The following is a 25,571-nucleotide window of genomic DNA, read 5'->3' as shown; positions in this document are numbered from 1 at the left end:
GCCCCCCCCGCCGCCCCGGGTGAGGGAGCGCGGCGCGGTGCACGCTGGGAGAGGCGGGGCCGGCCGCGGGGCACGCCGGGAGCCGTAGTCGCGGGCAGCCGCCATTTCGCCGGCAGCGTGGGGGCCGCCGCCCGGCGGGACTCTGCGGCATGGAGAGCGGGTTCGGCTCCGACTTCGGCTCCGACTTCGGCTCCGGGGGCGGCGGCGGGGGGAAGCTGGACCCGGGGCTCATCATGGAGCAGGTGAAGGTGCAGATCGCCGTGGCCAACGCGCAGGAGCTGCTGCAGGTGAGGAGGGGCCGCGGCGGCGGGGCCGTCCCGGGCCGGGCCTGGGCCCCGCTCGGTGCCCGGGGGAGCGCGGGGGGGCCGGGCCGGGGGTCCCGGCGGGCCCCCCTCACGGTGTCTCCCTCAGCGCATGACGGACAAGTGCTTTCGGAAGTGCATCGGGAAGCCGGGCGGCGCGCTGGACAACTCGGAGCAGGTGGGCGCGGGGGGTGGGGGGATGGGTGCCTGCGGCCCCTGGGCCCGGCCTGAGCGCTCTCTGTCCCGCAGAAGTGCATCGCCATGTGCATGGACCGCTACATGGACGCCTGGAACACGGTTTCCCGAGCCTACAACTCCCGGCTGCAGCGGGAGAGAGCCAACATGTGAAGCGCCCCGGTTGCGGGACTGCGGGGGGACCATGTGGGGAAGGGACGAGCGGCCAGGCCAGGTGGCTGGGGGTGACAATCCTGCCGCCCTCCCGGCCCCTGCCGTGGCAGAGCAATAAACCCTCGCTGAACCTTTTGCATCCCTTGGCTCTTACTAGCCCCAGCAGCAAGTGGATTTTCCAGCCCTGAGAGCCGGCGTGAGCTGCTTGGTTTGCCTCATGCCCCTTCCCAACGGTCCAGACTGGCCAAGGCATATGGCAGCTGGTAAATTCCTGCTGGAAGGGCTGCGAGAGGCAAGGAGGCTTCTGTGGAAGAAGGGGGGCCAAGCCAGCAACACAGTCCCCCTGCCCAGAACCCAGCCATCAGGTGTTACCCAGTCCCTTTTTTCATCAGTGGAGAAGTTGCCGTAAGATGCTCCACGTGCCGCACTTGGCTCGTCCTTCCCCAGGTCACTTTTGGGCTCCTGGGTTTTGACTCGCTCAGGTGCTGTGCTGGGGAGCAGGCGTGCTCTCACCTGCAAGGCTGTGCTGCACACCTAGGAGTTGTACAGGCACAGCTGGGGGACGGAAAGGGGGGGGGAAGTGCCGAAGTGTATTTCTTTATAGAATAAAATGTGTTATGTGGCTGTGATATCCTGCAGCTTGTGTTTTGGCTCTGGCACAGATGTTCCATCTTGGAGCCTGCCTTCTCAGTGGTGTTTTTTTGAGGGAGCGTTCACTTCTGCAACAGAGGACTTGGGTCTGCTTTGGGGCTGAGCTCTGTATTGCTCTTGGCTTACACACCTCTCCTGGCAAAGTCAGTTGATGCTGTGTAGTCAGCACTGCGCACAGGAGCTGGAACAGGAGAGTGTAGGAGATGAAAAGTGCCCACAGCCCTGTAGTAACATTTTTTCAATCCCTTCTTTTGAAGCTCTTCTGTAGTTTATAAAATATTTCACTGCTGGTACTTGCCGGGGCAGGGAGAGTGACTGGAAGGATGTTATCTCCTTACCCGCTGGGACACTCAAAGGGGTGTGGGAGAACCCGATTTCATGTAATCTCCCAGTGTGGTAGGGTCTATGAAGGGACCGAAGTGCTCTGACACAAGGTAAACTGTTAGGTAACTGGGTATGTGGAGTAATTGACACTGAAGTGCAGTTCCCCCTCTAGAGAACAGAATGACTACGTGAAAATGAAAATGACTACGCGAAAATGAAATGCTTTCCAGCCATGTTTGCCTAGCAGCCTTTTTACTGTTTGAATGTGATGGTATTGGCTGCGCAGCATCAGTGATGGGAGCCTCCCGAGTGTTGTAAGCCTGGATGTGAAGTCATCTGGAGGTGAGCCAAGCCATCTGGAGGTGAGCCTTCTCAGTAGTGGTCCAGGCGTGTACGGCATGGGTCTCACTGGCAGGTGGGCTGGGAAAGGGGAAACGTCTTGGACAGCCAGATGCATAGTTTCCTTCCTCCCTCCCTCCCTCCCTTCCTCTCTCCCAACACATTCCTTGTCCTCTTCACCTTACCTGAGTGGCAAAATGTAGCTTCAGCGCTTGAGGTTCTGCACGATCCAGCCCTGGACAGCTGTGACTTTGCTGTAGACACCAGGGAAGTTTGGCCTGGCACAGCCATAGCCCCAGCTTGTGATTCCTGCAACAAACCACTTCCCTGAGGGTTCTTTACACGCCAGGGGCCCACCGGCATCACCCTGCAGAGAGGAAAAGGGTCTTCTGTCAAGGCAAGGAGACAGACCAGCCCCCCCAGCTGTGAGATGTTCTTTGGTGTCTGGGACATTTGCTGTGCTGTTCCCCACCTCCCCAGGAGCCTGCTGCCAAGCTGGAGGACTGCTCGGTGATGTCTTTGCATGCACAGTCTGCGGTTCTGGAACACGGGACAGTGTGTTTGGGGGCACAACAGGGTCACGAAACGGGCCCCACGGCATCCCTGCGGGCTCTAGGCATCACCTCTCCGCATGTTTCTCTGACCTGTCACAGGCTGGGGGGCAAGCAGGAGGGGGGGGATGCAGGATGGACTCGGATAATGGCAACGGCCAGTAGCTGAGCTAGGGGAGGCAGGGCAAGGGCCTCGTCAGAGGACACAGCTCGGGGACTTTGCCCATCCCAGCCGCAGCGTTTGCTGCTCCCACGCTCACCGAGCAGCTGTCGACGGTGCCGTGCGGGAAGCCAGCGCACAGCATCCTGCTGCTGATCTGCACGGGGTAGAACTTTTTGCAGGCCTGGTCTCCGATCATGTTCACTGCTGCTTTTTGCAGATGCTTCGACATGACGCCTGAGGAGACAAGTACCGCCGTTAGCACAGTGCCAAGCACAGGAGTGGCGGCAGCATGCGGAGGAGCGGGATCCCCGCAGCGTCACTCGCTTGCCAAGGGGGACACCCGTGCTGACAAAGTGCCTCCCCAGCGGAGCAAGCACAGGAAAGTCCCTTTGGCATGTGGCTCGTCACACGGCTGGCCCGGAATGGTATCTGTGTGGGCCCTGTACTGCAGCAGCACAGCTGGCGCAGCTGCTTCAGGGATGGGGTGTGCACGGGACGCTTGGGGAGGCTACAAGAGAGCAGAGGTGTGACCAAAGAGAGGAGGACAGGGCGGTGAGGCCAGGCTCTGTGTCCCCCGCAGGGTCTGGCCTGGCATGGGGCGTGCTCGGGGCTGTGGTGTGGGAATTGCGCGGGAATCGGGTGTCTGGGCTCGCAGGGGAGGTGGCGCTCAGCATCAGCGATGCGAGGGAGCCCTCTCAGCCCTTACCTCCTTCCTTTGTGGAGCCCCAGCCTGTGATGAAGCATCTGGCTCCTTCATGGAAGACGTGTGAACTGTCCGGCAGACATATAGGTTTGATGGTGCTGCTGAACTGGACGGGCGTGTTCAGCTCGAGCAGAGCCACGTCGTAGTCCAGGCTGTAGACGTTGTAAAAAGGGTGCTTGTAGATACGCAATATTTTCTCCATTTTGCCATCGATGCCACTCAGGAAAGGCGTTCCTAGAAAGGCCACCCACATTTTGGGGTCACTGTAACTGCAGAAAGACAGCAAACCTGGCTGTTAGGAGCCTGGCCTCACAAGGGGGGGCTGTTCCTCTGCTTGGGGGTCTGGGATGCGCTACGGACACACCATGTCAGGGCAGGACCCCCGCCTCAATCACCCTGTGGCCATCACCCAGGCTTCGCTGGAATAGGGAGTGCATGCTTCCAGTGGGCCACAGCATCCCAGCCACGGTGCTGGACTGCGAGGAAGGGGGAGGGTGGGTGGGCTGGCGGGAGCGCGGCCAGGAGCCAGGTGGCTTCACTAGCCCATCTCAGACTTACATATCAAAGCAGTGAGCTGCAGAGAGCAGCCACCGGTCGGCGATGAGGACAGCCCCGCACTTGTGCTCCTTCCGCCGAAGCCAGAGGCTGACTTGCCAGGGCCATTCTCCTCGAGCTGCGGTGCTGCCACCCACGATCTTGCTGAAGGCCAGGGCAGCTGTGAAGCCGCAGTCTGGGACAGAGGAACGGGCACCGGGGGTTGAGGTGACCATCACCAAAGGGGCCACCCGCCCTCCTTCCACCCCCCGTGCCACGGGGCAGCCTTCTGGGGAGACACGCAGGGCAGCTGGATGTGGTGGGTTGAGTTCACCCATCTGAGGCAAGGCTTGGCACACGTGGGACCTTTCCCTTGTCCGAGATCCCACCTTGCAGGCATGCAGGGTGGGGGGATGGACTGGCTGAGCTGTCACACAGCAAGGAACGTGCGGTCCAAGGAGCACTCCTGGGGACACCCAGACATCTTCTGGCCCGCCACGCTGTGCAGAGCATCTCGCCAGCTTGGGCTGGCAGAACAACTGACCAGAAGGCCTGCGTGCTGGGCAAGGGGTTCTAATGTTTATAGCATGGGAGAAGGGGCCACATTTTCCGGCGGAAAATTTGGATCCTGCTCATCCAGCTTTATCTTGTAATGCGTCTCCAGCAGACCAAGTAGGACCTGGACCACAAGGGGCTGGCCCAGACCCCCGGTGTGTGAGGTGGGGCACAGGACAGCCCGTGGGCAGCTGGTGGGTTGCACTGGGGAGCCTGGGCAGAGCCGTACTTACCGCAGTTACGCTCATCGAAGCCATTGCTGCAGTCAACGATGCCATCGCATTCTGGGTTTTCCTTCCCGATACAGACCTCGCTGGAACACTTGAAGGTGAGGCTGGTACAGGGCACCACTGGAAGGCAATAACCCACAGCTTGCTCAGCACCCTCTGTGCTGGGGCTGGAGGTCTCCTACCACCATGGCAATAAATCTATCGTCAGTTTTACCTGGAGTTTGGGTGGGCTTGGCAGGCTCAGTGGTTTGCAGCGCTATGGAGGTTTCTTTCATGATTGTGGTTGTCTTCAAGCCCAGGGTGGTTCTGTCGATTGGACTTGGAGCTGCTGGGCTGGGCTGCTGGATGGGGACGGCTGCAGTAGGAGTTTGAGCGATGGCTGAACTAGAAGGGGTGCCTGTGCCGGGACTGGGCAGCTGCGAGATGGTGTCCAGGATCCAGTCTTTGAGTTTGGTGATTCTGGAGTACACACCAGGCTTCATAGCCTGGGCACAGCCAATTCCCCAGCTCACAATGCCAGCCAGATAAAACACTCCTGGGGTCACCTCACAGGCCAAGGGTCCACCTGAATCCCCCTGAGGAAGAAGCAAGGAGGCTGCTCAACCCAGTCTCCCCAGGAGAGATCAACCTGCAGCTGCGTGGAGGACTCCGCCAGCCCCAGCCCCTTCCTCGCCCAGTCCATCGGGCTGTCCTGTGTGCAAGACAAGAACATGCCCAGGCTGAAACCAGGGTCAGCGGGCTCCCCCTGGCAGCACGGACACGGGGGGCATCTCTCACGGACATTAACGGCTCCCGACAGCCCCTTCCCACAAGGAGGGACAGCCACCAGCAGCTGCCACTGCCTCGCTGCCACAGGAGGGGACATACGTCATCCAGGACTCCAGTCTGGCCAGACGGAGCGGTGGGACAGTTGGTTTAAGTCACGCTCAACTTGATGGAGCTTTATTTACTTTTAAAGGCAGCGGGCTGAGGTTTTTGAGCTAAGGGACACGTGGCTTGCAGCCTGGCCACCGCAGGTCGGTAAATCCGGAGGATGTGCTGAGCCGTGTCAGTCCAGCTTTCCGGAATGATTCACAGAGGAATCCCGCTCTTACCTGGCAAGAGTCTGTCCTCCCCTCCAGGAAGCCAGCGCAGATCATTCGGTCGGTGAGGGAGAAGTTGTAGAGGAAGTTGCAGGTCTCCTGGTCTATGATGCCCACCGAGGCTTTCTGCAGGATCTCGGGCTTGGTGGCTGCACGAAAACCACGGGGTTAGCGAGTGCAGCAGAGGGAAGCGCAAACTAAGGGCTTTTAGACTGACCAAACGTGTATTTCAGAAAACAGGCTCTAACCCCAGCACATGGGGTTGAGTCCTCTCTGAGCTGCCCCCTGCTCGCCCCAGGGTGCAGCTCCACGCCTGCGCAGAGGATGCTGCACGCAGGCGGCACGTCCCTGTCCCTGTGCCAAGCACCTTGCGGGTTCCTGGTCCTGCTGCCAGGGGGACACGTGCCACCCTTCAGGCCTTCTCCCTGCAGCGGGAGCGTTGCTTTTTTTATTGCTTGGAACATCTTTGTGGCTGAGCGTGGTGACTGGGGCCGACACGCCACCCTGCCAGACCTACGGCGGGTGCCAGGCATCGCCCCGCTCTTGCTTAACGTGGGAGAACACCCGAGGGGAGCCCAGCAGGTTTCTCCTGGCTCCTTCTCTCCATTTTCTTGTTTGCTGGTGGCTCCTAAATAACTGCGGTTTAAGGCAGTGCTCGGTGTGCCCTTATTCGCGTGTTTCTGTCAGTTCCTGACTGTCCCTGTTACTGTCCCTTGTCCTGTACGCTCCCAGGACTGTCTGGGTCTGTCACTGCTCCAGAGCAAACCAGCTGGTAATGCGTCACTGCTTACCATTCCCTTCCTGGAGGTCACCCCATCCAGAAATGAGGCATTTCTTGCCAACGGGAAACTTCTGCGCAGCAAGTGGAAGACAGATGGGCTGGATGTACTTGTTGAAGACAAGAGGTCTTGCCAGCTCTAGTACCGCCACATCGAAATCCAGAAAAACAGGGTCGAAGAAGGGATGCTCGATCACCCTTGTGACATTGACCTTCACTGCATTCCCATCGGTTCCATTTAGTGACGTTGTTCCCATGTAGGCTTCGATCTCCTCCGGATTTGTCCTGCAAACACACGATCCCAAACACACATACGCCTGGCATGAATCCTGACATTTAAATTGCGGACAACTTTAAACGATCGGTGTTTGAAACCTCCCTTTACCAAAGCCTCACACAGAAGAGCAGCGCTGCTAAGTCAGGCCCACAGACCAGCTATTTGTGATTTCAGAAGCGTTCTGGCACACAGACCGTGTAGGTCTTGATGGATTTGGGGGTTCTCTTTGGGTTTTCCTAGAGTTGTGGTTTATTCCTTTTTTTTTTTTTTTTCCAACACCACGTCCCTTTTAAACATTCGGTTTCATGAAATTTATGAAAAAAATGCTCCCTTTTGATTGTCTTACGCCTGCTCTTGGTGGTTATTGGAGATCTTAGAAAAGCAACAAGGCGGCATTCCCTAACCACTGTGCCCTTTGTAGCCCTGCCATCCCTGTCACGCACCCCCTTCCTCCCCAGTTGTCCCAGTCTGATCCATTTGGTCGTGCCCGTTCCGATGCTGCTCCACACCCAGCTCATCCTCATCTTGTGCTGGCCTTCTGGCGATGTCATGCTAGCACTGTTTGCAACGTTCAAGATGTCCCTGTGCTGGGCATTACCAGGAACTGCTGTTTTCGTGGCAATACCCACAGTATTTCTGACCCCTTTAAAGCTGCTGGAGACCCGTGACCCTCTGCAGACAGACAGCACGTGCTGCTTGCTTGCCCTGTGCCTCATGTCAACGCTCGCCCACCTTGCATTTCACTTTATTGCCCAGCTGTTTGATGCATAAGGTTGTCTTGAAACTCCTCAGTTAGTCCCCCACCTTTTCTGCCTTCGGCAATTTTTATTCTTGACGTTATCCTCTTGCTACTCATTTCTTCATCTAGATTATTTATAAATCTGGGCTTGGGCTCTCACAAGTTTAACAGAACTACGGAGGATCGAACTGACCATCTTCCCTTTAACAGCTGACGACGTGTCTCTTATTTCATATATTACGTATATTACAGCCAGTTTTTAAGGTTAAATTTCTTAAAGCAGCTCTCTTGTGGCACCACTCCTTTTCCACCCAGTAGATGTGTTGCCCTTGCTCCCTGCCCTGGCTGCTTTAACCTTTCCCTGCCTCACCCCAGCCTCCCCACAGAACCCCTTTTGCTCTGAATCTCTAGCTACAACAGGTAGTAACGTCCAGCCAACGTGTAGCCTTGGTTCTGCCCCGGGACTGGATTCTGCCCAGCTCTGGGGCAGGGGAGCTGGAGGAGCAGTGCGAGCAGCATCGGACTCTTACTCGTTGAAGCAGTGAGCTGCCGACAGCAGCCAGCGGTCCCCAATGATGGTGGCTCCACAGAAATGCCTCGAGTCTTCCTTCAGGCTGACTTGCCAGGGGATCTCTCCTCTGGAAGCATCTGTTCCTCCCACGATCTTGCTGGGTTTAGAGAACCCAGGTCGTCCTCCACACTCTGAACAAAAGCCAAAGCATGACACGTGAGCACCCCTGGCAGAAGACGAGCGAGGAGAGACTTTTGCTCTCTCCAACCAGTAAGTCTGAGCGGGGACAGATGTGAGGGACCTGCCCAAGCTGATTGTGGTGGTCTCTGATGGTGGCTGCACGCAGCCATACATGGGCTTTCACCCCCGCTGCTGCTCTGCATCTTGCTCTGGGCAAGTCCTTAATCCTCTGCCTTTCTTGAGGGCAATCAGCAGCTCTGGTCTCTGAGCCTCGCCATTCCAGATTAAAAGTTAAACCTAAATTTAGCTTTAATTTAAATTTCCACAGGTTCACTTGTGGATGTGCCAGATTTAGTCCCCGGTCCTCGGAGCAGACCCGCTTACGCAGCAAAATTACATGTTCAGTTGCATAAGCAAAGGAGCCCACGGGACCCATCCACGCAGGGGCTGAGTGCCTTTGCCCGGCTGCTCTGGGCTGAGCTGGGGTACCCACAGTGTCACCTGTGCCTGGGCAGGGTTGTGTGGGTCACCCTGCTGAAGGACACTTTGGCTGAGCAGAATAACGACCCCGACATGCAGACCCACACCAGCCATCCCTCCTGCCGAGGGGCGCCCACCCTCTGGGTGCTCGTACCTGGTGGTCTCGCTGCCGTCACCGCCCTGGTGGCAGCTGGGGCTGCTGGAGTGGTGGGGATTGCACCGGTGGTGGTGGTGGTCTCGAGCTCTTCAGAGCCGGGCGCATTACTGTTAGTACTGGAGGGGACCTGAAGGGCAGTGTGGGCTGCGGCAGGGAAGGCAGAAATAGCATCCAGGATCCAGTCCCTGAGTTTGGTAACGCGTGTGTAAACCCCAGGCCGCCTGGCTTCAGCACATCCAATTCCCCAACTCACGATTCCCGCCAGGAAGAACTTGCCAGATGGTTCTTGGCAAACCAGGGGGCCACCAGAGTCACCCTGCAAGAGAAGCCGGACGGTGAACTCTCCTTGAGGATGCTCCGAGCTGGCCCTGGCCACCCTCTGCACTCCTCTGCCAGCCCGGGGGTCTCCATCCCTGTGTGTCCCAGCTCACCTCTGCTTTCACCCAGTCTAGTGATGAGCGAAGCATCTCCTGTGCTGCCCTTTGGGTGCTCCTGTGTGGGCACATTGTCCTGCTGTTAAGCAGTAGCCCTGTGCCCTTGATATGCCAGAAGACAGCAAGGACATCCTCCATAACATCTAGAGTAAGCATTTCTACTGGTTTAATCATTTGTTAAACTGCTGCTCGTGAAGGTTAAGCCCAGCAGCCCTTGAACAGCCTGATGATGGGTGTTCACTGCGTGATACGCAACCCACGGAGACCATGCTCAGCTTTGCATGATGTTTTCTTATTTTGGCTTCTGGTTCCCTGGTCCTGTGGGGCCACACGAGTGTCACCGATGTAGGACACGTGGTGCCTGTGGAGCTGGCAGTGCCTCCTGGGGGTTGGATTGCTCTAGGTGAGTGGGTCACCTTCGTCATCCAACCTTCAGTCTTCCATTCCTGGCCACTTCTCTGGTGGTTGTGCTGCATCCGATGCAGAAACATGACGTGCTACCACCAGAGAAATGCAGTTTTGCTCAGTTGGTGGATGTGAAGGGCCCTGCCAGACCACAGGGACAGCGGTGGAGACCACAGCCCTCCTCTTCCTCCCAGCACTGCCCCTCTCCCAGCTCGCTGGGAAAGGCAGGATTTTCTCCAGCTGAGCACCTGCAATTCCAGGTTGGATAAAGCCTAACTAGGGAAAACACCAAGCTGCGCACCAAACCCTGTTGTTTACGTTTTAGTTTCCACTGCTGCCCTTTGCCATCTGGATTTTGATCTGGGGACCTGCCATGGGTACACCGGTAGCACCAGCCCCGATTCCAGCTCAGCCAGGGGAGAAAAGCGGTTCAATAGCCCAAAGCGCCCCTTAAGCAGCCCCGAGCACTAGGGAACATGTCGTCAGTTTTGTCTTCTGCAGCCCCAGACCTGGGTCCAAGGCATGGCCTCAAGCCTTGCGCGGGGACAGTAACTGGTGTCAGCTCCGGCTGCTGGATGTGCTGCCTGTGCATACTGGGAGGGAAAAGACGGGTGCAGGGAGGGGTGCCGGTTTCCCTGGGCACAGCTCACCTGGCAGGAGTCAACCTTCCCCTCCAGGTAGCCAGCACACATCATCCTGTCCGTGAGGACGTGGCTGTAGAGGCTGGAGCACAGCGTCTGGTCCAGCAGCTCCACCGTTGCTTTCTGCAGGAACTCAGGTTTCACCACTGACGTAGAGAGGCGCAGCCATGAGCCGGCGGCGGGACCCGTGTTACAGCCCACCCCAAGCCCACCCCAGTTCCCCGGTGCCCCCTGCGAGGCTCACCCCCCACCATGCTCTGCTTACAGAAGTCCTCCTTGAGGTAGCCCCAGCCAGAGATGAGGCACTTCTTGCTGGTGGGGAAGTGATGCCGAGCGTCCGGCAGGCACACGGGCTGGATGTACTTCGTGAAGGTCACGGGTGTCTTCAGCTCCAGCACGGCCACGTCGTAGTCGGCCGTGTCAGTGTTGTAGGAGGGGTGGGGGATGATGCGGGCGATGCCCATCTTCACTGCGCTGCTGTCTGATCCTCGCAGGGAGGTGGTCCCCGTGTAAGCTGCCCACATGGCTGGGTCCTGGAACCTGGAAGAGAGACAGCGGGGACCACGTGAGCCCGCAGCCACAGCATCACCCCGCACACCAGCGCTGGGGTGCTGCCTCCCACCCCTCCTGCCGCCCGCGCCAGGCAGGAGCTGCCACGGCTCCGTCGGGGATGGGGAATTGGCCACAATGGAGCAGCCTGGTACAGCGGGAGCCCCAGCGCAGGGGTAACGGCAGCATTTGGAGCCGGGGCGGAGGGGAAGGTAGCGTGGCTACAGCTTACTCAGCAAAGCAGTGAGCGGCAGACACCAGCCACTTCTCGGTGAGGATGGCGGCACCGCAGAAGTGCTCGTTGTTCTCGCGCAGGCTGACTTGCCACGGGAACTCCCCTCTGGATGCCTCCGAGCCTCCGACTATCCTGCTGGCAGTCTGCATGGCAGGGCGGCTGCCACAGTCTGGAAGGGAGGAGAGAGCCACACATCGTGGTGGAGCAGCGGGACATTGCCGGGGATGTCAGTGGGTTTCACCCACAGGCTGGGAAAAGAGCACTGCAAAGCACCGGCTCATCACAGCATCCTCCCTGAAACTCTTCCAAACCAAGAAATTCTGGGAAGAAGTATCCCAGTTAGTTTCACAGGCTCAGCCACTGCCTCAGGATCTGCTCCCAGCAGCTGGCAGGCACATGGCACTTGCCCAGATGCCAGCCACCAGGAAGCTGGCCCTTGCCATGACCCTTCGGAGCTGGTGGTGGGACCAAGGTGTTCCTAGGGCACAGCTCCCCTCATCTTGATGCTGACATCTACCACCAGCCTGACAAGGCGTGCCGTGTCCTTGGCTCTCCTCCGGTGCCCAGAAGCCAGTGGTGTTACAGCCACCACAGTAGCTGTGACCCATCCCCCCTGCCCAGGGGACCTGCTGCCAGAGACCCCCCTGCTCTCCCCATCAGGGCTATCAGCACAGTCCCGGCCATCACGCTCACGGGTTTCTTTCCACACATGCTGGGTCTTGCGGCAAGTGACCATGTGTCACTCGTGTCTTCTGCAGCCCTTCCAGCCACCATGTCCCGGCTTCCCCAGGGACAAGGGCCCCAGTGTCCTTGTACCCTGGCAGTGCCCGGAGCCGGGAGCGGAGCACGCCTGGTTGAGCGCACAAGAGGAAAGGAGCGCAGAGCCCTGGACCGCCGGGTTACGAACAAGATGGGGCACAAACACCTCTGGTATCTGCTGCCAGGCCAGCGGCAAGGAGCAGGAGGCCATGGGTCAGGCTGCGGAGCACAGCCAGGGGGCTGGGGGGAGGAGGGGCTCTTACCTGATCTCAGCCCAGCTCTGTGGGGAGAAACCTCACCGGGACCTGTGAAGCAGGGAAGGAACGGGCATCAGTGAGGGCATCCCGGGACTGCGCCCCACGGGCCGCACTGCTCCTGCGCCAGGCTGGCAGAGCTTCTCCTCCTGCCTGGCCACGGCGGCCCCTGTCCCACAGCCACTGGGGAGCTCCTCACCCAGTCCCTTTCCCCAGTTCGCTCCACCACGGTGCCCAGCAGAGGAGCAGCTGCCTCCAGCCCTGCAGGCTCGTGGGGTGATCCCGTGTGGGGCGGCACTCCCCACAGCCAGCACGGGAGCAGGCAACAAAGCCGAGGCTCTACAGGGCTGCTGCCTAAAGCCAAGGGGTGCTCATGCACCCCCTCTTTGGGCTGCACAAAGCTCCCCAAGACCCAGGGAGCTGCGGGGAGCGCAGGGGGAGCTGCAGAAGAACCCACACCTTCACGTTTTCCAGGCACAGGGTTTTTTTCCCTAAATCTGCTGGACCAGGAGTCCTACAGCCACGTGCAGCCCCGCAGGCACTGCACCAAGGCGCAACCCCAGCCAGGCTGTTTCAGGATAACTCAAATATGAGAAATATCTACCTAAGCAGGAATTACTGCTACAACCCTGAGGACTAAGGGCTGCTCGTAGGTACAGACAACCCGGCAATTAACCTCCCGGAGCTTCTGCTCTTGTCCCTCAGGCTGGTTCCAGGTGCTCCACGAAAAGCCAAAGCAGCTGCAATTTAGGCTCTGCTGTTACTGCGGGCACCTGGGGCTGCTCCTGACGGCCAGGGAGCATCCTGACAGCACCAGCCTTGGGGGGGAGCTGGGGTCCCCCCATGGATTGCTGTTGGGCTACCAGCAAGATCTAGCCATGTTTCTGCTGCCGTCTCGTGAAGCTGGTAGCACCTGGGTACCAGGCACAGCATCTCCTGGGGCTGCATCCAGCACCCCTGCTTCCAACATTGGTGCTGGGCAGCTGCGGTGGCTGGGCTACTTGAGACACAGGTCGCGGCTTTGCTGGCGTGACCTCCTGGTGCCACCAGCACCGCGCACCTCGCTCGGGTTGCCCAACACCTGCGGCAGGAGCGTACCTGTAAGGGAAGCTGAGGATATAGTCCCATAGGCAGCCAGGGAAAGCCCTTGCTTGGGCAGGGCAGCCACCAGCCCATGCCTGAGAGCCTCCTCCTCCATGGTGGAGCTCAGCGGGTGGGAATCCTGAGGGATGAAGTGGAGGCGGAAATGGACGATCACGCTCGAGTTTCCATTCCTGCTGGAGAAAAGGGAATTGATAGGTCCATTGGCTCCACGGCCTGGCCAAGGGACAAGCTCTTGTGCTAGCTACTGCCTGCAGGGAACCCAAACTCATAACTTCAGGCACCAGTTTCTCTGGAGATGCACTCTGGCCTGAAATGGCCATTTGCATTTTTTTTCTCTGGCCCAAAGTTCAGCTTTGGTTGAACAAAGCCATTTTCCTCTGCCTTTCTGACTGCATTTCCAAATGAAAGAAGCCAGAACATTGGTGCAATCCTAGAAGAAAATCCAGCCTTGACCAAAGAAGCAGCTCCTCTTTGCAGTGGCTTTGACCAAGGACAGAGGTGTGAGCTCACCTTGGTGGGGCTGCTCTGAATGCCCTGGACCACCAGCTGCTGGCAGCTGCCTGCGCACACTCACCTGTAGCCCAGGATGGTGCAACCGGTGCAGCTCCAGTCCAGCTGGGAGTCCTGGAAACTGGACAGGAACTGCAAAGCAAAGAACAACGGTCACACACCTACCAGGTAGAAGACCCCAGGAGGTGGCACTGGGTGACGCAGGACGCTGGAGCATCTCTTGTCCCGGCAGGCAGCAGGAGCACCCGCGTTCAGCTCAGGTCACCCTTTTCCACCCGGGCTCAGCCCTGGGGCGCTGCCGTGGTCTTTCCCAAGTCTTCTCCTGGCCATCCCAGACCAACTCACCAGCCTCTCGAGAGCAGGCGTCAGCACCCTGTAGTAGTCCGAGTTCTCTGCCTGCAAGCTGCTGTTGAACGCGATCCCTCGCAGCTCCACTGTGTGCTCAAAGCTGGTCTCCACCGCGGGGTGCCAGGCTGCCGGGGGAGGGGGGGGGGGGGAAGGTGTCTGTCAGGGCCACCAAGGCTACGTGCAGGTTTGGGGCCGGAGCTAGCTGTCCTTGCTGCCTGCTTTGGACCACGAGCCTCACCACGTCCTTTACACCCCCCTGGACTGAGCATCTTGCCCGTCCCTGACCACCCCATGGCCGGGGGTGCGCCCTGCACACGCCATGGCAGCACCCGGCACCGAACTGACCCGAGCTCGAACATGGTGGGGTTTTGTCCAGCCTGAGACAAAAGTCCATGAGCAGGTGGGTGCAACGTGGCCACGCAACCCCAGGCGGGGCCCATCCTTGCAGGGACAGGCTGGGGAGAGGCGCGCTGGGTACCAAACTGGGTGGCACTGCAGGATGGTGCTGTACAGGGGGCTATGCCGGTGGCACTGCAGGATGGTGCTGTACCCCCTGAGCCCCCTCCTCCCCAGGTTAAACTCCCCCAGGTCCCTCAGCCGCTCCCCACCCGACAGGTGCCCCAGCCCCTTCCCCAGCCCTGGACACGCTCCAGCACCCCTGTGTCCTTCTTGCAGCGAGGGGCCACAAATGACACCAGGGCTCCCAGTGCAGCCCCACTGGTGCTGAGCACAGGGGGATGATCACTGCCCTGGCCCCGCTGGCCAGACCATTTCAGACACAAGCCAGGATGCCGTTGGCTTTCTTGGCCACCTGGGCTCCTGGCCACCTTGGCCACGCTGCCGGCTCATCTCCAGCCGGCTGTCGACCAGCACCCCCAGTCCCCTTCCCACCGGGCAGCTTCCCAAGCCCACAGCGCTGCGTGGGGCTGGTGTGACCCCAGTGCAGGACCCGGCACGGAGCCGTGTTGAACCTCATCCAGTGGCCTCAGCCCAGAGCCCCCTGCAGAGCCCCCTGCCCCCCAGATCAGCACCCCCCACAGCTTGGTGTCATCTGCAAACCGAGTGAGGGGGCACTTGACTCCCTCGCCCAGACCGTCGATAAAGCCATTAGAGAGGGCTGGGAGCCCTGCGAGCACCCCGTGTGCCCAGCACCAGCAGGATGTGACTCCATCCACCACCGTGCTTCTCCCCCAGCCAGCAGCACTTCCACCCCAGCGTGAGCAGCCCATTTCCCCAGGAGATGCTGTGGGAAACCCTGTCAAAGGCTTCACTAAAGCCTCCAGACACCACCCGCAGCCTGCCCCGCACTCGCTCAGCGGGTCACCTTGTCCCAGGAGACCAGGGCAGGAGGCACGGGAGGAACACAGCATACATGTCCCACCGCAGGTGAAGTGCTTTACAGCCAGATATTCAGAACACAACCTGATGACAGGCCTTGCAGCCTGGGGAGGATGGGGGGGGGGGCGGGAACTGACCACATCTTGTCCACAGCAGAAGGCTTTTGAGGGTTTTTGCTACGAGCACTGTGAGTTGTGCAGACCATTTCTTTTTCAGAGCAGATGAACTGAAAGAACATACCCAGTGGCACACTCACCCAGCAGGATCCCCAGGCAGACGGCTGTCACGCTGCCCACCACGCCAGCGGCGATGGTCACCATCCACCACGGCTGGCAGCTGGCCCTCGGTCCCCTTCTCTGGGTGCCTGGCACTGGTTTTCTCTGGTCCATGCTTCCCCAGCAGCTCTGCAGGTGGCCTCTGTGATTAAAAAAAAAAAAAAAAAAAAAGGAGGAGAAAAAGGACAAGACTGGGATGAAATGTCACGTGCCAGACACAGCCACCCCAGGAGCTCCAACTGGTGCGTTATTGGCAGTAAAAGGACAGTCACGCACGGCATCCCCTGAACGTGCCTCAGGTTTTACTAATACAGCCAGGTTGTAGGACCTGGAGACATCAACCATGGTGGCACCTCCCTGCCTGGTTCCCCTTCCCATTCCTCCTCAGAGGCCACCACCGAGCATCACCGTGTCCGCTGTGGGTACGAACCCACCTGATGCCTCTGTGTCTGTGCAGGCACATTTGGTGACACCAGCTCTGGCTGGGTGCTGAGCCGGTGTCCCAGCACCACAGCCCTTGCCCTGTGGTCAGGACAGCACACGGCACCCGCTCCTCAGCTGGCAGCCCCCCAGGCTGGGTTTCAAGGTCCTGCTGGCTGTGATGCCCGGTGAACTGGTACTGCAGCTCATGGCACAGGGAGCATGCACCAGGCTCGGCACCTTGGCTTATCTCACCCCCAGTAAAGAGCCTAAGAACAACCAGTGTCACCAGCAGGGCTTCGGTGCTGCTCAGGAGTGATGGAGCCGCAGGAGCAGGCGGAACAGTGAAGCTGGGAAGTAGGACATTTATCTGAGAGGAACCTACGTGCCTGCATCAGGCTGCGGTCGCATCCCGGGACACGGAGCTGCAGCCTGGAGAGAGGGGCCTGCCCGGGACTCCGGCTGGTAAATGTACCAAAGTCCACTGGTACTTGGAAAGCACTGGAAAACCTCAGGAATCCTTGGCTGCTTCTACTGGACCATTCTGCCCAGGCTGCCTATATCCCCACGGTATACTTTATATGGATCAAAAGTGGTTAAATAATACACCTCGTCCTGTCGTGTGATGAGGCAGGTGCCAGGGTGAGGTTTCATGTAGAGCCCGATGCTATTCCCTATTTTTGCAAGCATCGCGAAGGAAATATAAAATCACAGCCAGTAAGTTCAGCAGGTGACAAATCTCACTACAGCCTTTAGCAGCGAGCTCCGGTGCGTGGCCACGCCGAGCAATTAGTACATGCTTTAATGACAGCTACGCTGCTGTCCTGATGAGCAGCCTCCCCTCCCCTGTGGCCAGCACTGGCACTGGTGCTTCCGGTGCCTCCAGTATTTTGCTTCAAGTGGTACAAAAGTCCTGCACAGCACCCAAAGCCCCTTCCAGTGATCCTTCCTGCCCCCTGAGGTCAACCCAGCGGTCTCTGCCGGACTTGTTCCAGTAGGTCGATACCTTTCACGCACCGAAGATGCTCAGATGGGACACGGTACTCCCGACGTGACCCCAGAGGTGCCAAACCCAGGGCACTTCACCTTGGCTTTCTGCCTGCCCTCTCGCTAGCACCAGCCAGCCTGTGGTTGACCTTCTTTTGCATGGCAACAACACCTGGACACCGGTAGGAATGGGAGAGCCTGGGATCTGCTTTATCCACAGTCGTTCCAGCAGCTGGACTTGAGTCGAGTTAGTTTTTGAAAGAAGCTTAACGAGAGCAGAAGGGGCACCGATCTCCTCCGGCCCTAAAACTGGGTCAATATTCCTCCCTTACAGGTCAGAAGAAGACACACAACCCTTCCCTTCAGACTGGCCAAGTCCATTTCAGACAATTTGGTCGGTCAGAGTTGAAATACGGACGATCCAGCCTTCTTGGCCAAAGGTCCAAGGTGTCTGAGAACTCAACCTCTGCCTGCTGGGAAACCAGATTTACGGGTCACACCAGAAGCACCTGAGCAAATTAACCTCTGAGACTTACCCTGCCTAGATATCGAGAGCTTCAGGAACACAAAACCCACCCAGCTTTTCCTTCCACGGTCCCAAACTCTGTCCTGCCGAGGGGCATCGCGCCTGGTCCCTCCTGCGCTGGCCATTCCCACCGGTTCCCATGCTGGCTGATGGCACGGACTGGTCTGTGGTGGAAAACTGTGGAGGAACAGCCTTTTCTAATGGAAACACATGTAGCCGTGAAAGAGAAGGAGGCTGAGCAGGACCCAGGATGCCGCAGCGACTTTTTTGCAAGAGCTTTTCAGTGTTTTCCAAGAGGCGTCAGCAGCTCTTTAAACTGAAGCTTCGAGATAAAGAGATTTTAAAAGGTCATTTCATTGTGAGGCCAGAGACAGAGAGAAACGGGAGAGGAAGGGAGAGTCTGTCCAAGACACCTCTTTTTTTTTTTTCCAACAGCCCTCCAAATATTCTTTGCCAGCCGTAACTGAGCCCGCCGGCGGCGCTGGGGGCCCCTCTGTTTTGCTGACAATATCTCCGTCTGACAATTCAGCTCTGGCTAAGAGGAGACTGGTAGGAAACACTCTCGCCAGTGGTCCTGGTGACCTGAATGCATACAGATGAGCGATGCTTCCTCCGCTCTTTCAGCGGGTTTTGGAGCCACCGGCTCTCCAGCAGGATGCTGAACCGGGGAGCTCAAAAATCCAGCCCAGATACGCTGACCTGTTGTGGCCTGGCTGTCAGTGGGCTTTAAAGGTTGGACCACGGCATCTGAGGGAAAAAAATTAACATCACAGACAAAATCGGCTATGGCCGGGGGTTATTTTGACAACACAAGTTAGACTGGACTAAACCTGGCTGCACATAGAAAGTCGTACTACAACAACAGGGACAGGGGACCCTCGGAAGAAGTTCCTAGTCTTGAGTGCAGGGGCACTTTAACTGGAAAAAACAGAATATTTGGAGACAGAGAATCTTCTGCTCCCCAAAAACAATCAAAACCTGTCTTCTTTGCTCTCCCTTTTAGCGTAAGGACAGTTTATTTTCTTTCGGTGTGAGCGGTGCGAGTTAAAAAAGAATTAAAGAGCTGTGTAAATGGAAAACCCAACCTGCAAGAGCAAAATAGAGGATAAGGACCCTCTATAGACACAAAACAGAGCCGAACGCACGCGGGAAAACATTGCTGCGTGAAATCAGATGAGCAAAAAGTAAATTTCAGTGGTGAGAAATTAGGGGAGTATTTACAGTCAGAAGAGCACAAACTTCCAGGAGGAATGTTGAGAAGGAAAAGCACATTTACCTTTTTTTTGTCAGATTATGAATTATGAGCAGTTATAAAATACGATGCCCCTGATAGCGAAGGGGGGATGACGGCATGACCTGAGAGGGTCGTTCCAGTCCTTTCTTGTGAGGTTTCTTCTTGCTGCTGGAGAGAGTCAGCAAGAACCATCCTGTGAAAATAACCACCTCCAGCCATCCCTAGGGATCCACGGGACCCCTGGGAGATGGTCACCATCTCTGCTCTTCCCTTTCTTGGCAGCTCAGGGTTTGTTTTCTCCACCAGAGCCTGGATTTAGCTCCAGGACAGCCTTGCATCATCCCATAGGATCTTCCTGGAGGATGTACTTTACTTCTCGACCGCTTCAGGCAGGGAAATTCCAAAATATAAAGTGGAATGGCACAAACATCCATTTATCCGTAATATTTCTCCTAATTAGCCAAACCATCGCTGACACCCGCTCTTCTTGTCAAGGAGAAGAAAGCAGCAGGTGTGTGTGTGAGCACACGTGGGGGGGTGAGCACATGTGTGTGTGAGCACATGTTGGGGGGTGAACACACATGGGGGGGTGAGCACATGTGTGTGTGAGCACACGCATGCACTCGTGCAGCAGGTGGGGGACACACCACGTGCAGGAGCAGCAAGGGGACATGGCAGGGCCACCGTAGGGACGTCCTGGGTGCCCCCCCCCGGACACAGACCCCAGCCTCACCGTGGCAGTTGCACCCTGTTTGGGTCCGTGAGCCCCGTGGCGCGTGGGCCAGAGCACAAGACTGCTCCGCACAAATCCTGCTGGTTCCTGGCTTCAGGTGGAACCCGGCTTCTTGCAAAATGTGGCAGCTCCCGAGGTGCGAAGGCAACCTCCCCACGGCGTGCCCAGCCCCCAGGGAACAGGCTCGGGTGTTCTTCACCCACCCCCAGCCTCCTGTCCTCCACCGCACGGGTATTTCTCCTCCTTTGCCTTCATGTGTCTTTCCGGTCACGGTTTCACCTCCCGAGGTCGCTCCTCTCACCCCCCAGCCCTCTCCAGTCCTCCCTTCCCAAGAGGGATGCTCACCCCTCTGACGCTGCTTTGCCCCTGGCTCCCTCCTGCCCTTCTCCAGGGGCTGGTGGCCCCAGCACCACCAGGCTGAGCCTCTCGCCCGCTGGCCATGGGGAAGAAGCAGGGGAGGAAGAGTGGAAAGCAGCAGAGGCACCTGTGTCTCCACGAGCCAACCCCAGGTACAGATAATGAGCCAAACCCCAGCACCCCGACGGCAGGTCTGGGCTGTTCTGGAGCCTTGGTGCTGCATTTCCATCTTCCAGCACTTTTTTCTGATGCTGTGGTTATAAAGGGCAGCCGACACACTGCAACCATTTAAATACTAATTTTTTTTTATATATATAAAGCGTTCGCTTTATCCCACACGAAGCAGGCAGCATTACAGGGTGGTCAGGTTCTCAGCGCAGCAGCACAGTGTCTGCTGAGCCATCACAAGGGCGGTTGAAGGTCATGCCTCCACGTCCTCACCCAGACAAAGCCCTTGCGAAATGATGGCATCGGTATGAAAAATATGCGACTTGCCGGAGGGCGGATGACAAGATCAGCAGCAAATCCACCTGAGGAGCCTTTGGTCAGAGGGGAGCGAAGGGCTAATGACTGTGTCACTGAGATAAGGCTTGTGGCGCTTCAGAGGAGCAATACAGCAGCGGTGTCACCTGCCTCCAGGAGGAGAAAGCCCAAAGGGAAAAAGCAGAGTCCAACGTGCCGCGCTCGGTGGGTTCCACCATTCCAAACCAGAGGCACCAGAACACCAAACCGCACCGGTGCCACCCAACTGCCGGTGTGAGCAGACGAGGGACGATGGGACGATGGCCGCCTGGGGCACGTGAGAGCAGAAGCGTGACCAGAGGAGATGCAGAGGTGTGGGGGTGCAAACGCGCCGGCTGGCGAGAACAGCCCAAGCCAAACATCCCGGCCAAAGCGGGGTCCAGCTGTGGGGTTCCCCTTACAGCTGGGGACCTGACTGCGCCCAAACGGGGCCGAGCAACTTGTGGCAGCAGGCAGAGTATTTTGTGAGGGGAGTGGATGTAGAACAAGAGGTGTCTGCTGGGTGCTGGCGCGGTGCAAGGACCCGTCAGCCCGAGAACCCCGTGCCAGTTCCCCCGTCTCACTCGAGCCCCACCCCCCCCACCCAGGGCTGCACCGTGAGGGGGCTCCAGAGGAGAAAGGGAGTGTTGGAATAAAACTGCTGCGTCTTGGTAAGCCCGTACGTCGTCCCTTAAATCTTCTGAGATGATGATATGCCGTGGAAAAAAAGCCCATGGAGAAACAGCAGCCAGCTGGTAGAACAGGTAAAGCAAGGACGGGACCGCTCAGCACTGCGCCAGCTGGAGCAATGACCTTCACCAGCAAAGACCCGCGGCTCGCAGGACCAGGGTCCTTTTCGGTGCACGTGGCACGAGCATCCCCTGCCACCAGAGTGGTCCCCTGAACCCAGCGCTGCGTTTCCTTAGTCCTTTGGCTTGATCCCATCTCCACCTTCCAAAATGGGACACTGACAGAGTGAAAACCCCAAACTGCTGCAGACAGAAGCTGCACAGACAACAGGAACATCAACACCCGAGAGAGCGTGAAGGGGAGCTCAGCACTCGCACTCGGAGAAGGGACAATCAGTACTGATGTAGATGAGCTCCGCAAGGATGATAAGGAATGATAAATAAGGAATGATAAATAAGGAATGATAAATAAGGAGCCTTCTGATGAGGATGTGCCAACTGCTACAAGAAAATAAACCAGGGTAAAATAATTGTGGTAGTAGGAGACCAGCAACCTCCTACTCACATGGCCCCCACCAACAGGGTGGATCCCCCACTTGGGGATCGGCTGATAAGAGATTAAAACCAGCCCAGCGGGCATGTATGAGCTGGGCATGTGTAGAGTGGGCAGTAAGGAAGGGCGCATCCTTAACTAGCAGATGTTTTAAGATAACAGAAACTAAACAACAAAGACTGCTAACGTATGCAAAGATAAACAAAAACTTCAGGTAACTGCCCAAGATGGTGAAAAGTATGTCTTGAAGTGGCGCCAGAGGGAGGAGATGCTGAATTTTCAGAAACCTTACATATATGCATGACTTTGTATCACAGATACATGCATGACTTGACTTTGTATCATACTTGTGGAAACGATGTGCAGATTCGGAAGCGCGACCCCCCCTTGCACCCAGCGCTGCAATAAACACACCTGCTTTGTAACTCTCCTCCAGCTGAGGAGTCTGATTCCGCCCATCGACAGCCCGACACCCCCCCCCCCCCCCCCCCCCATCAACGTGTAGCTGCATCTCAAAGGCTACACCTCACCCCCGAGCAGAAAACTTCACTCACCGAAGAGGCTGCAGACCCAGGGCTGAGGACACCTCCTTCCTATCGAGGGCAGCGAGCCAAGCACCCCCAGCACTGTCAGCCTCCCTCCCGAGCACCAGCAGCCTGCAAGGAAATAAATCCTGGGGTGTTACAGTCCCGGCCGCTCGGTTTCCCAACAACCCGGAGCAGCTGCTCGCCCGCAGCGTTCCCCTCGGAGGTGCATCTGGCTCAGCGGCAGCGCTGCTGCCAGCGCGCCCGCGGACACTGTGCGAGCCTTGTTCATTGTCCTGCTCGGGCTTCTCTCCCTTTACGAGTAAGAAGATCCTTCCCCTGCCTGCCAGCTCCCGCTCAGCTGGGACATGGCAGACAGGCTGAGCTCCCCGGCGCTCGCGGCGTCACTGGTGCCAAGGGCTCGGCCAGCATTCCCAGTCCAGCATCGTCGCTGGTGCCAAGGGCTCAGCCAGCATTTCCAGTCCAGCATCGTCACTGGTGCCAAGGGCTTGGCCAGCATTCCCAGTCCAGCATCATCACTGGTGCAAAGGGCTCGGCCAGCATTTCCAGTCCAGCATCATCGCTGGTGCAAAGGGCTCAGCCAGCATTTCCAGTCCAGCATCATCACTGGTGCAAAGGGCTCGGCCAGCATTCCCAGTCCAGCATCATCACTGATGCCATGGGCTCAGCCAGCATTTCCAGTCCGGCGGCACTCGGCCCCCAGCTCTCCCTTTGGTCACAGGGCACATTTGTCCCTGCAATTACTTTTTAAACTTGTACTCATGGTTTACACAGTAGAATAAAGGCTGCCTGCCTCCCCCCAGCCGCGCTGGCTTGACAACTCTGTACAGGTGGTAAATCCCGAATACACCTGGGGAGTCTCCAGCATGCAAGAAGTGCCATTTCTGTCCCGCTGCTTCCCACCACAGCAGCATTAGAGAATTTGATACTTTTCAGCTCATGAATGGCCAAGAAGAAAAAACTCCGATGCTTATTTCCCTTAATGACAGCACACACACCCCTCGCACACTGTGTCCAGCCCTGTGCAAAAGCTGTGGGAGAACCCTTGGTCCCGGTGAAGCTGGTGGCCACACAGGGACCAGAGGTTCTTGGAGGAACCGGGGCTAAAGCAGATGTCTCCTTATTTTGCAGATCATCCCATTTTATTCTGCCTTAGCAGCCTACAGACACCAAAGCAACGTGTAAATTCCATTTTTTGTCCCTGGTGCCAGCCGTTGGCAGGTAGGCATCGCCACTCACGGGCACGTGTCCCTGTGGTACCCCAAAGCCAGCCCTAGCCCACAAGGGATGCTCAGGAGTCACACGGGGAAACCAGCCAGCGACGGAAGGCAAGAGCCCAGTGGGCAACTGGGCAGCTTCCGAGTCAACGGGATTTTTGAGGCTTCGCAGGATGGAACGCGGGGACAGCGTCACCTGCTCCACCACTGCTATGGCCACGCAGAGCTCCGTGCAGCCCCTCCTGCCTGGGGAGACCCTCACCAAGCACAGGATGCTGGCACCCATGGGCTGCCCCAATCCTGCACCCACCTGTGCTGCCCTGCTCAGCACTGTCACCCCTGGGACCACTCTTGCGCGGGATCCGGCGGGATGCGCCGGAACGCTGGGGGCTGGCAGACAAGGGGGTGCAGAGGTCACAGCACCCGCGACCCCTTTCCTTCCACCACGGGAACAAAGCACCATCCGGCTGCAGGACCACCTGCTTCAGCTGGGATGAAGGTGCCGTTCAGAGCCCGTGGCGGGGGCTGGATCGGGCCCGTGCCAAGGTCCAAACTGCTCAGGGCCACGGCTGTGCCGCGAGCGCGTTTCATGGAGCAGCGATGTCGCTTGTTTTAGCGCTGAGGTCTGCGCTGCTGCTGGAACCGTGCTCTCCCACGCAGCGCCCCGAACTTTCTCACCAGAACATTTCATTGTTCGTTAGAACTTTGAAACGACGCAGACCCTTCTCTGCACTTGGTGCTTAGCACAGAGGGTGCAGGGGTCACCTGCCACCCCCGCGCACCCCCAGGTGACACGGCAGGGACAGCTGACACGCTGGCAGTGATTTTGTCACCACAGACAAGAGGTGCCGTGTCCCCCAGAAAGGCGCTGCGGGGCACAGCGGGGTCACAGTGCCACCCTCCCCGACGGGGCGCCCGGTGCTGGTGCCTTTGCCCCAGGGACCCCCGGCGCCCCCCCCTCCCAGTGCCGCGTGCTCCCACCCTCCCCCGAGTCATCCCGGGGTCCCAAGGGATCGACACCCACTACAAAGCGTTACCTGCACCCATCGCTGTCGGTGACCGGCCGGGGGGTCCCCAGGGGGCCGTACACCCCCCCGAAACAAGCGGCTCCCCCTGGGCCGGCCAAGCAGCGGCATCTCCCCGAGCCGGGCTGAGCCCCCCCGTAAGCCCACGGGGCTGCAGCCCCCCCCCAGCCTGGCAGCCTCCGAGCGCAGGGACACCCCCCGGAAAGGTGTAGGGGGGGTGAGGGGCCGCCCGAGCCCCCCGGCCCAGGAGCGGGGCTGAGGGACGGGGCCGGCGCTGCACCCCGGCGAGGGGGCGGCGGGGGTGGGGGACGCAGGTGGGGGGTGAAGGGTGCGGGGGGGGTGCGGGGGCGCAGGAGGGGGCCCGCGGGGCAGGAGCTGGGGGCAGCAAGAGGGTGGGGGGCGAAGCCGGGACCCCGGTGCAGGGGGTGGGGGGCGCAGCAGGAGGTGGGGGGCGCAGGCGGGGGCCCCGCGCGGGGCAGCGCCCACACCGGGTGCGGGTCCCCCCCCATCCCGCACCAAGCGCCGCCGGCGGAGCGGGAGCCCCGGGCTCAGCAGCCCCGTTCGGGACCGGCCCGGACTCACCTGCGCGGCGGCTCCCGTGGCCACCGGGGGCTTCGCCCCCCGCCAGCGGCTCCCCCGGCGCGGCGCCTCCCCCGGCTTAGCCCGGGCCCGCCCGGGGCAGCGGGGCGGGGGGGGGGGAGGGGCGGGGGGCGCTGCCCGCGGGGCTTAAAGGCGCAGCCTGGGAGGGGGCAGCGTTCGCTCCGGCGAGCTGGTTTGGTGCTTCCCCGCGCGGCGGGCTTCAGATATTTTTTTTATTCCGCCCCCAAATGCCTGTTGGAGCCGCGAGCAGGGCTGCCCCAGCTCCGGCTTCTCCCCCAGCCCATAATAAGTCTCTGCAGCTCACGGCACAACCTCCGTCCAGCTCAGCAGCCACCAGCGGGGAGGCAGCAACACTCGCTGCTGAGGTGCTGGTGGGCGCTGCCGGCAGCACGAGATCCACCCCCACCCCCCCATCTGGGACCTGTCAG

The 25,571-nt window shown here is 58.8% G+C and overlaps 2 protein-coding genes across 5 annotated transcripts; one reads left to right on the top strand and one right to left on the bottom strand.

The window, feature by feature from the left end:
- The first annotated feature begins 67 nt into the window (after positions 1-67).
- On the top strand, positions 68-789 carry TIMM13 (translocase of inner mitochondrial membrane 13). The gene is made up of 3 exons (XM_080382682.1): positions 68-287; positions 412-480; positions 552-789. Exons 1-3 carry the CDS (start codon positions 150-152, stop codon positions 648-650), a joined length of 306 nt encoding a protein of 101 aa, XP_080238808.1. The 5' UTR covers positions 68-149; the 3' UTR covers positions 651-789.
- A 628-nt stretch (positions 790-1,417) lies between these two features.
- On the bottom strand, positions 1,418-25,571 carry TMPRSS9 (transmembrane serine protease 9). 4 transcript variants are annotated; one of them, XM_080382651.1, is made up of 21 exons: positions 25,126-25,571; positions 22,311-22,412; positions 15,738-15,898; positions 14,141-14,268; positions 13,860-13,927; positions 13,280-13,458; positions 12,191-12,232; positions 11,166-11,337; positions 10,650-10,924; positions 10,394-10,530; positions 8,902-9,220; positions 8,107-8,278; positions 6,574-6,845; positions 5,795-5,931; positions 4,915-5,275; positions 4,704-4,820; positions 3,940-4,111; positions 3,385-3,650; positions 2,776-2,912; positions 2,150-2,331; positions 1,418-2,045 (listed from the first exon to the last, which is right to left on the bottom strand). In XM_080382651.1, the coding sequence occupies exons 3-20, from the start codon at positions 15,868-15,870 to the stop codon at positions 2,170-2,172; spliced, it is 3,249 nt and encodes a 1,082-aa protein (XP_080238777.1). In that variant the 5' UTR covers positions 15,871-15,898; positions 22,311-22,412; positions 25,126-25,571; the 3' UTR covers positions 1,418-2,045; positions 2,150-2,169. The 4 variants fall into 4 exon arrangements, with proteins under 4 accessions (XP_080238777.1, XP_080238776.1, XP_080238778.1 ...); XM_080382650.1 differs by lacking the exon at positions 25,126-25,571 and having other exon boundaries at positions 22,311-24,384; XM_080382652.1 differs by lacking the exon at positions 25,126-25,571 and having other exon boundaries at positions 13,280-13,455; positions 22,311-24,384.

The sequence above is a fragment of the Falco punctatus genome, assembly GCF_963210335.1.
Source record: "Falco punctatus genome assembly, chromosome: 4".
Lineage (NCBI taxonomy): Eukaryota > Metazoa > Chordata > Aves > Falconiformes > Falconidae > Falco > Falco punctatus.
Note: the sequence above shows the minus strand (reverse complement) of the source record. Positions and strands in the feature narration are given on the sequence as shown.

What these genes read in the sequence shown, in the direction of transcription:
- TIMM13 (XM_080382682.1), top strand. Translation starts at nt 150, where the DNA reads ATGGAGAGCGGGTTCGGCTCCGACTTCGGCTCCGACTTCGGCTCCGGG. An exon ending in ACGCGCAGGAGCTGCTGCAG is followed by an intron (nt 288 to 411) that starts GTGAGGAGGGGC and finishes TGTCTCCCTCAG; the next exon opens with CGCATGACGGACAAGTGCTT. An exon ending in CGCTGGACAACTCGGAGCAG is followed by an intron (nt 481 to 551) that starts GTGGGCGCGGGG and finishes TCTGTCCCGCAG; the next exon opens with AAGTGCATCGCCATGTGCAT.
- TMPRSS9 (XM_080382651.1), bottom strand. Translation starts at nt 15,870, where the DNA reads ATGGACCAGAGAAAACCAGTGCCAGGCACCCAGAGAAGGGGACCGAGG. An exon ending in CAGAGCTGGGCTGAGATCAG is followed by an intron (nt 11,338 to 12,190) that starts GTAAGAGCCCCT and finishes CCTCCCTTCCAG; the next exon opens with ACTGTGGCAGCCGCCCTGCC. An exon ending in CTACCTCAAGGAGGACTTCT is followed by an intron (nt 10,531 to 10,649) that starts GTAAGCAGAGCA and finishes TCTCTACGTCAG; the next exon opens with TGGTGAAACCTGAGTTCCTG.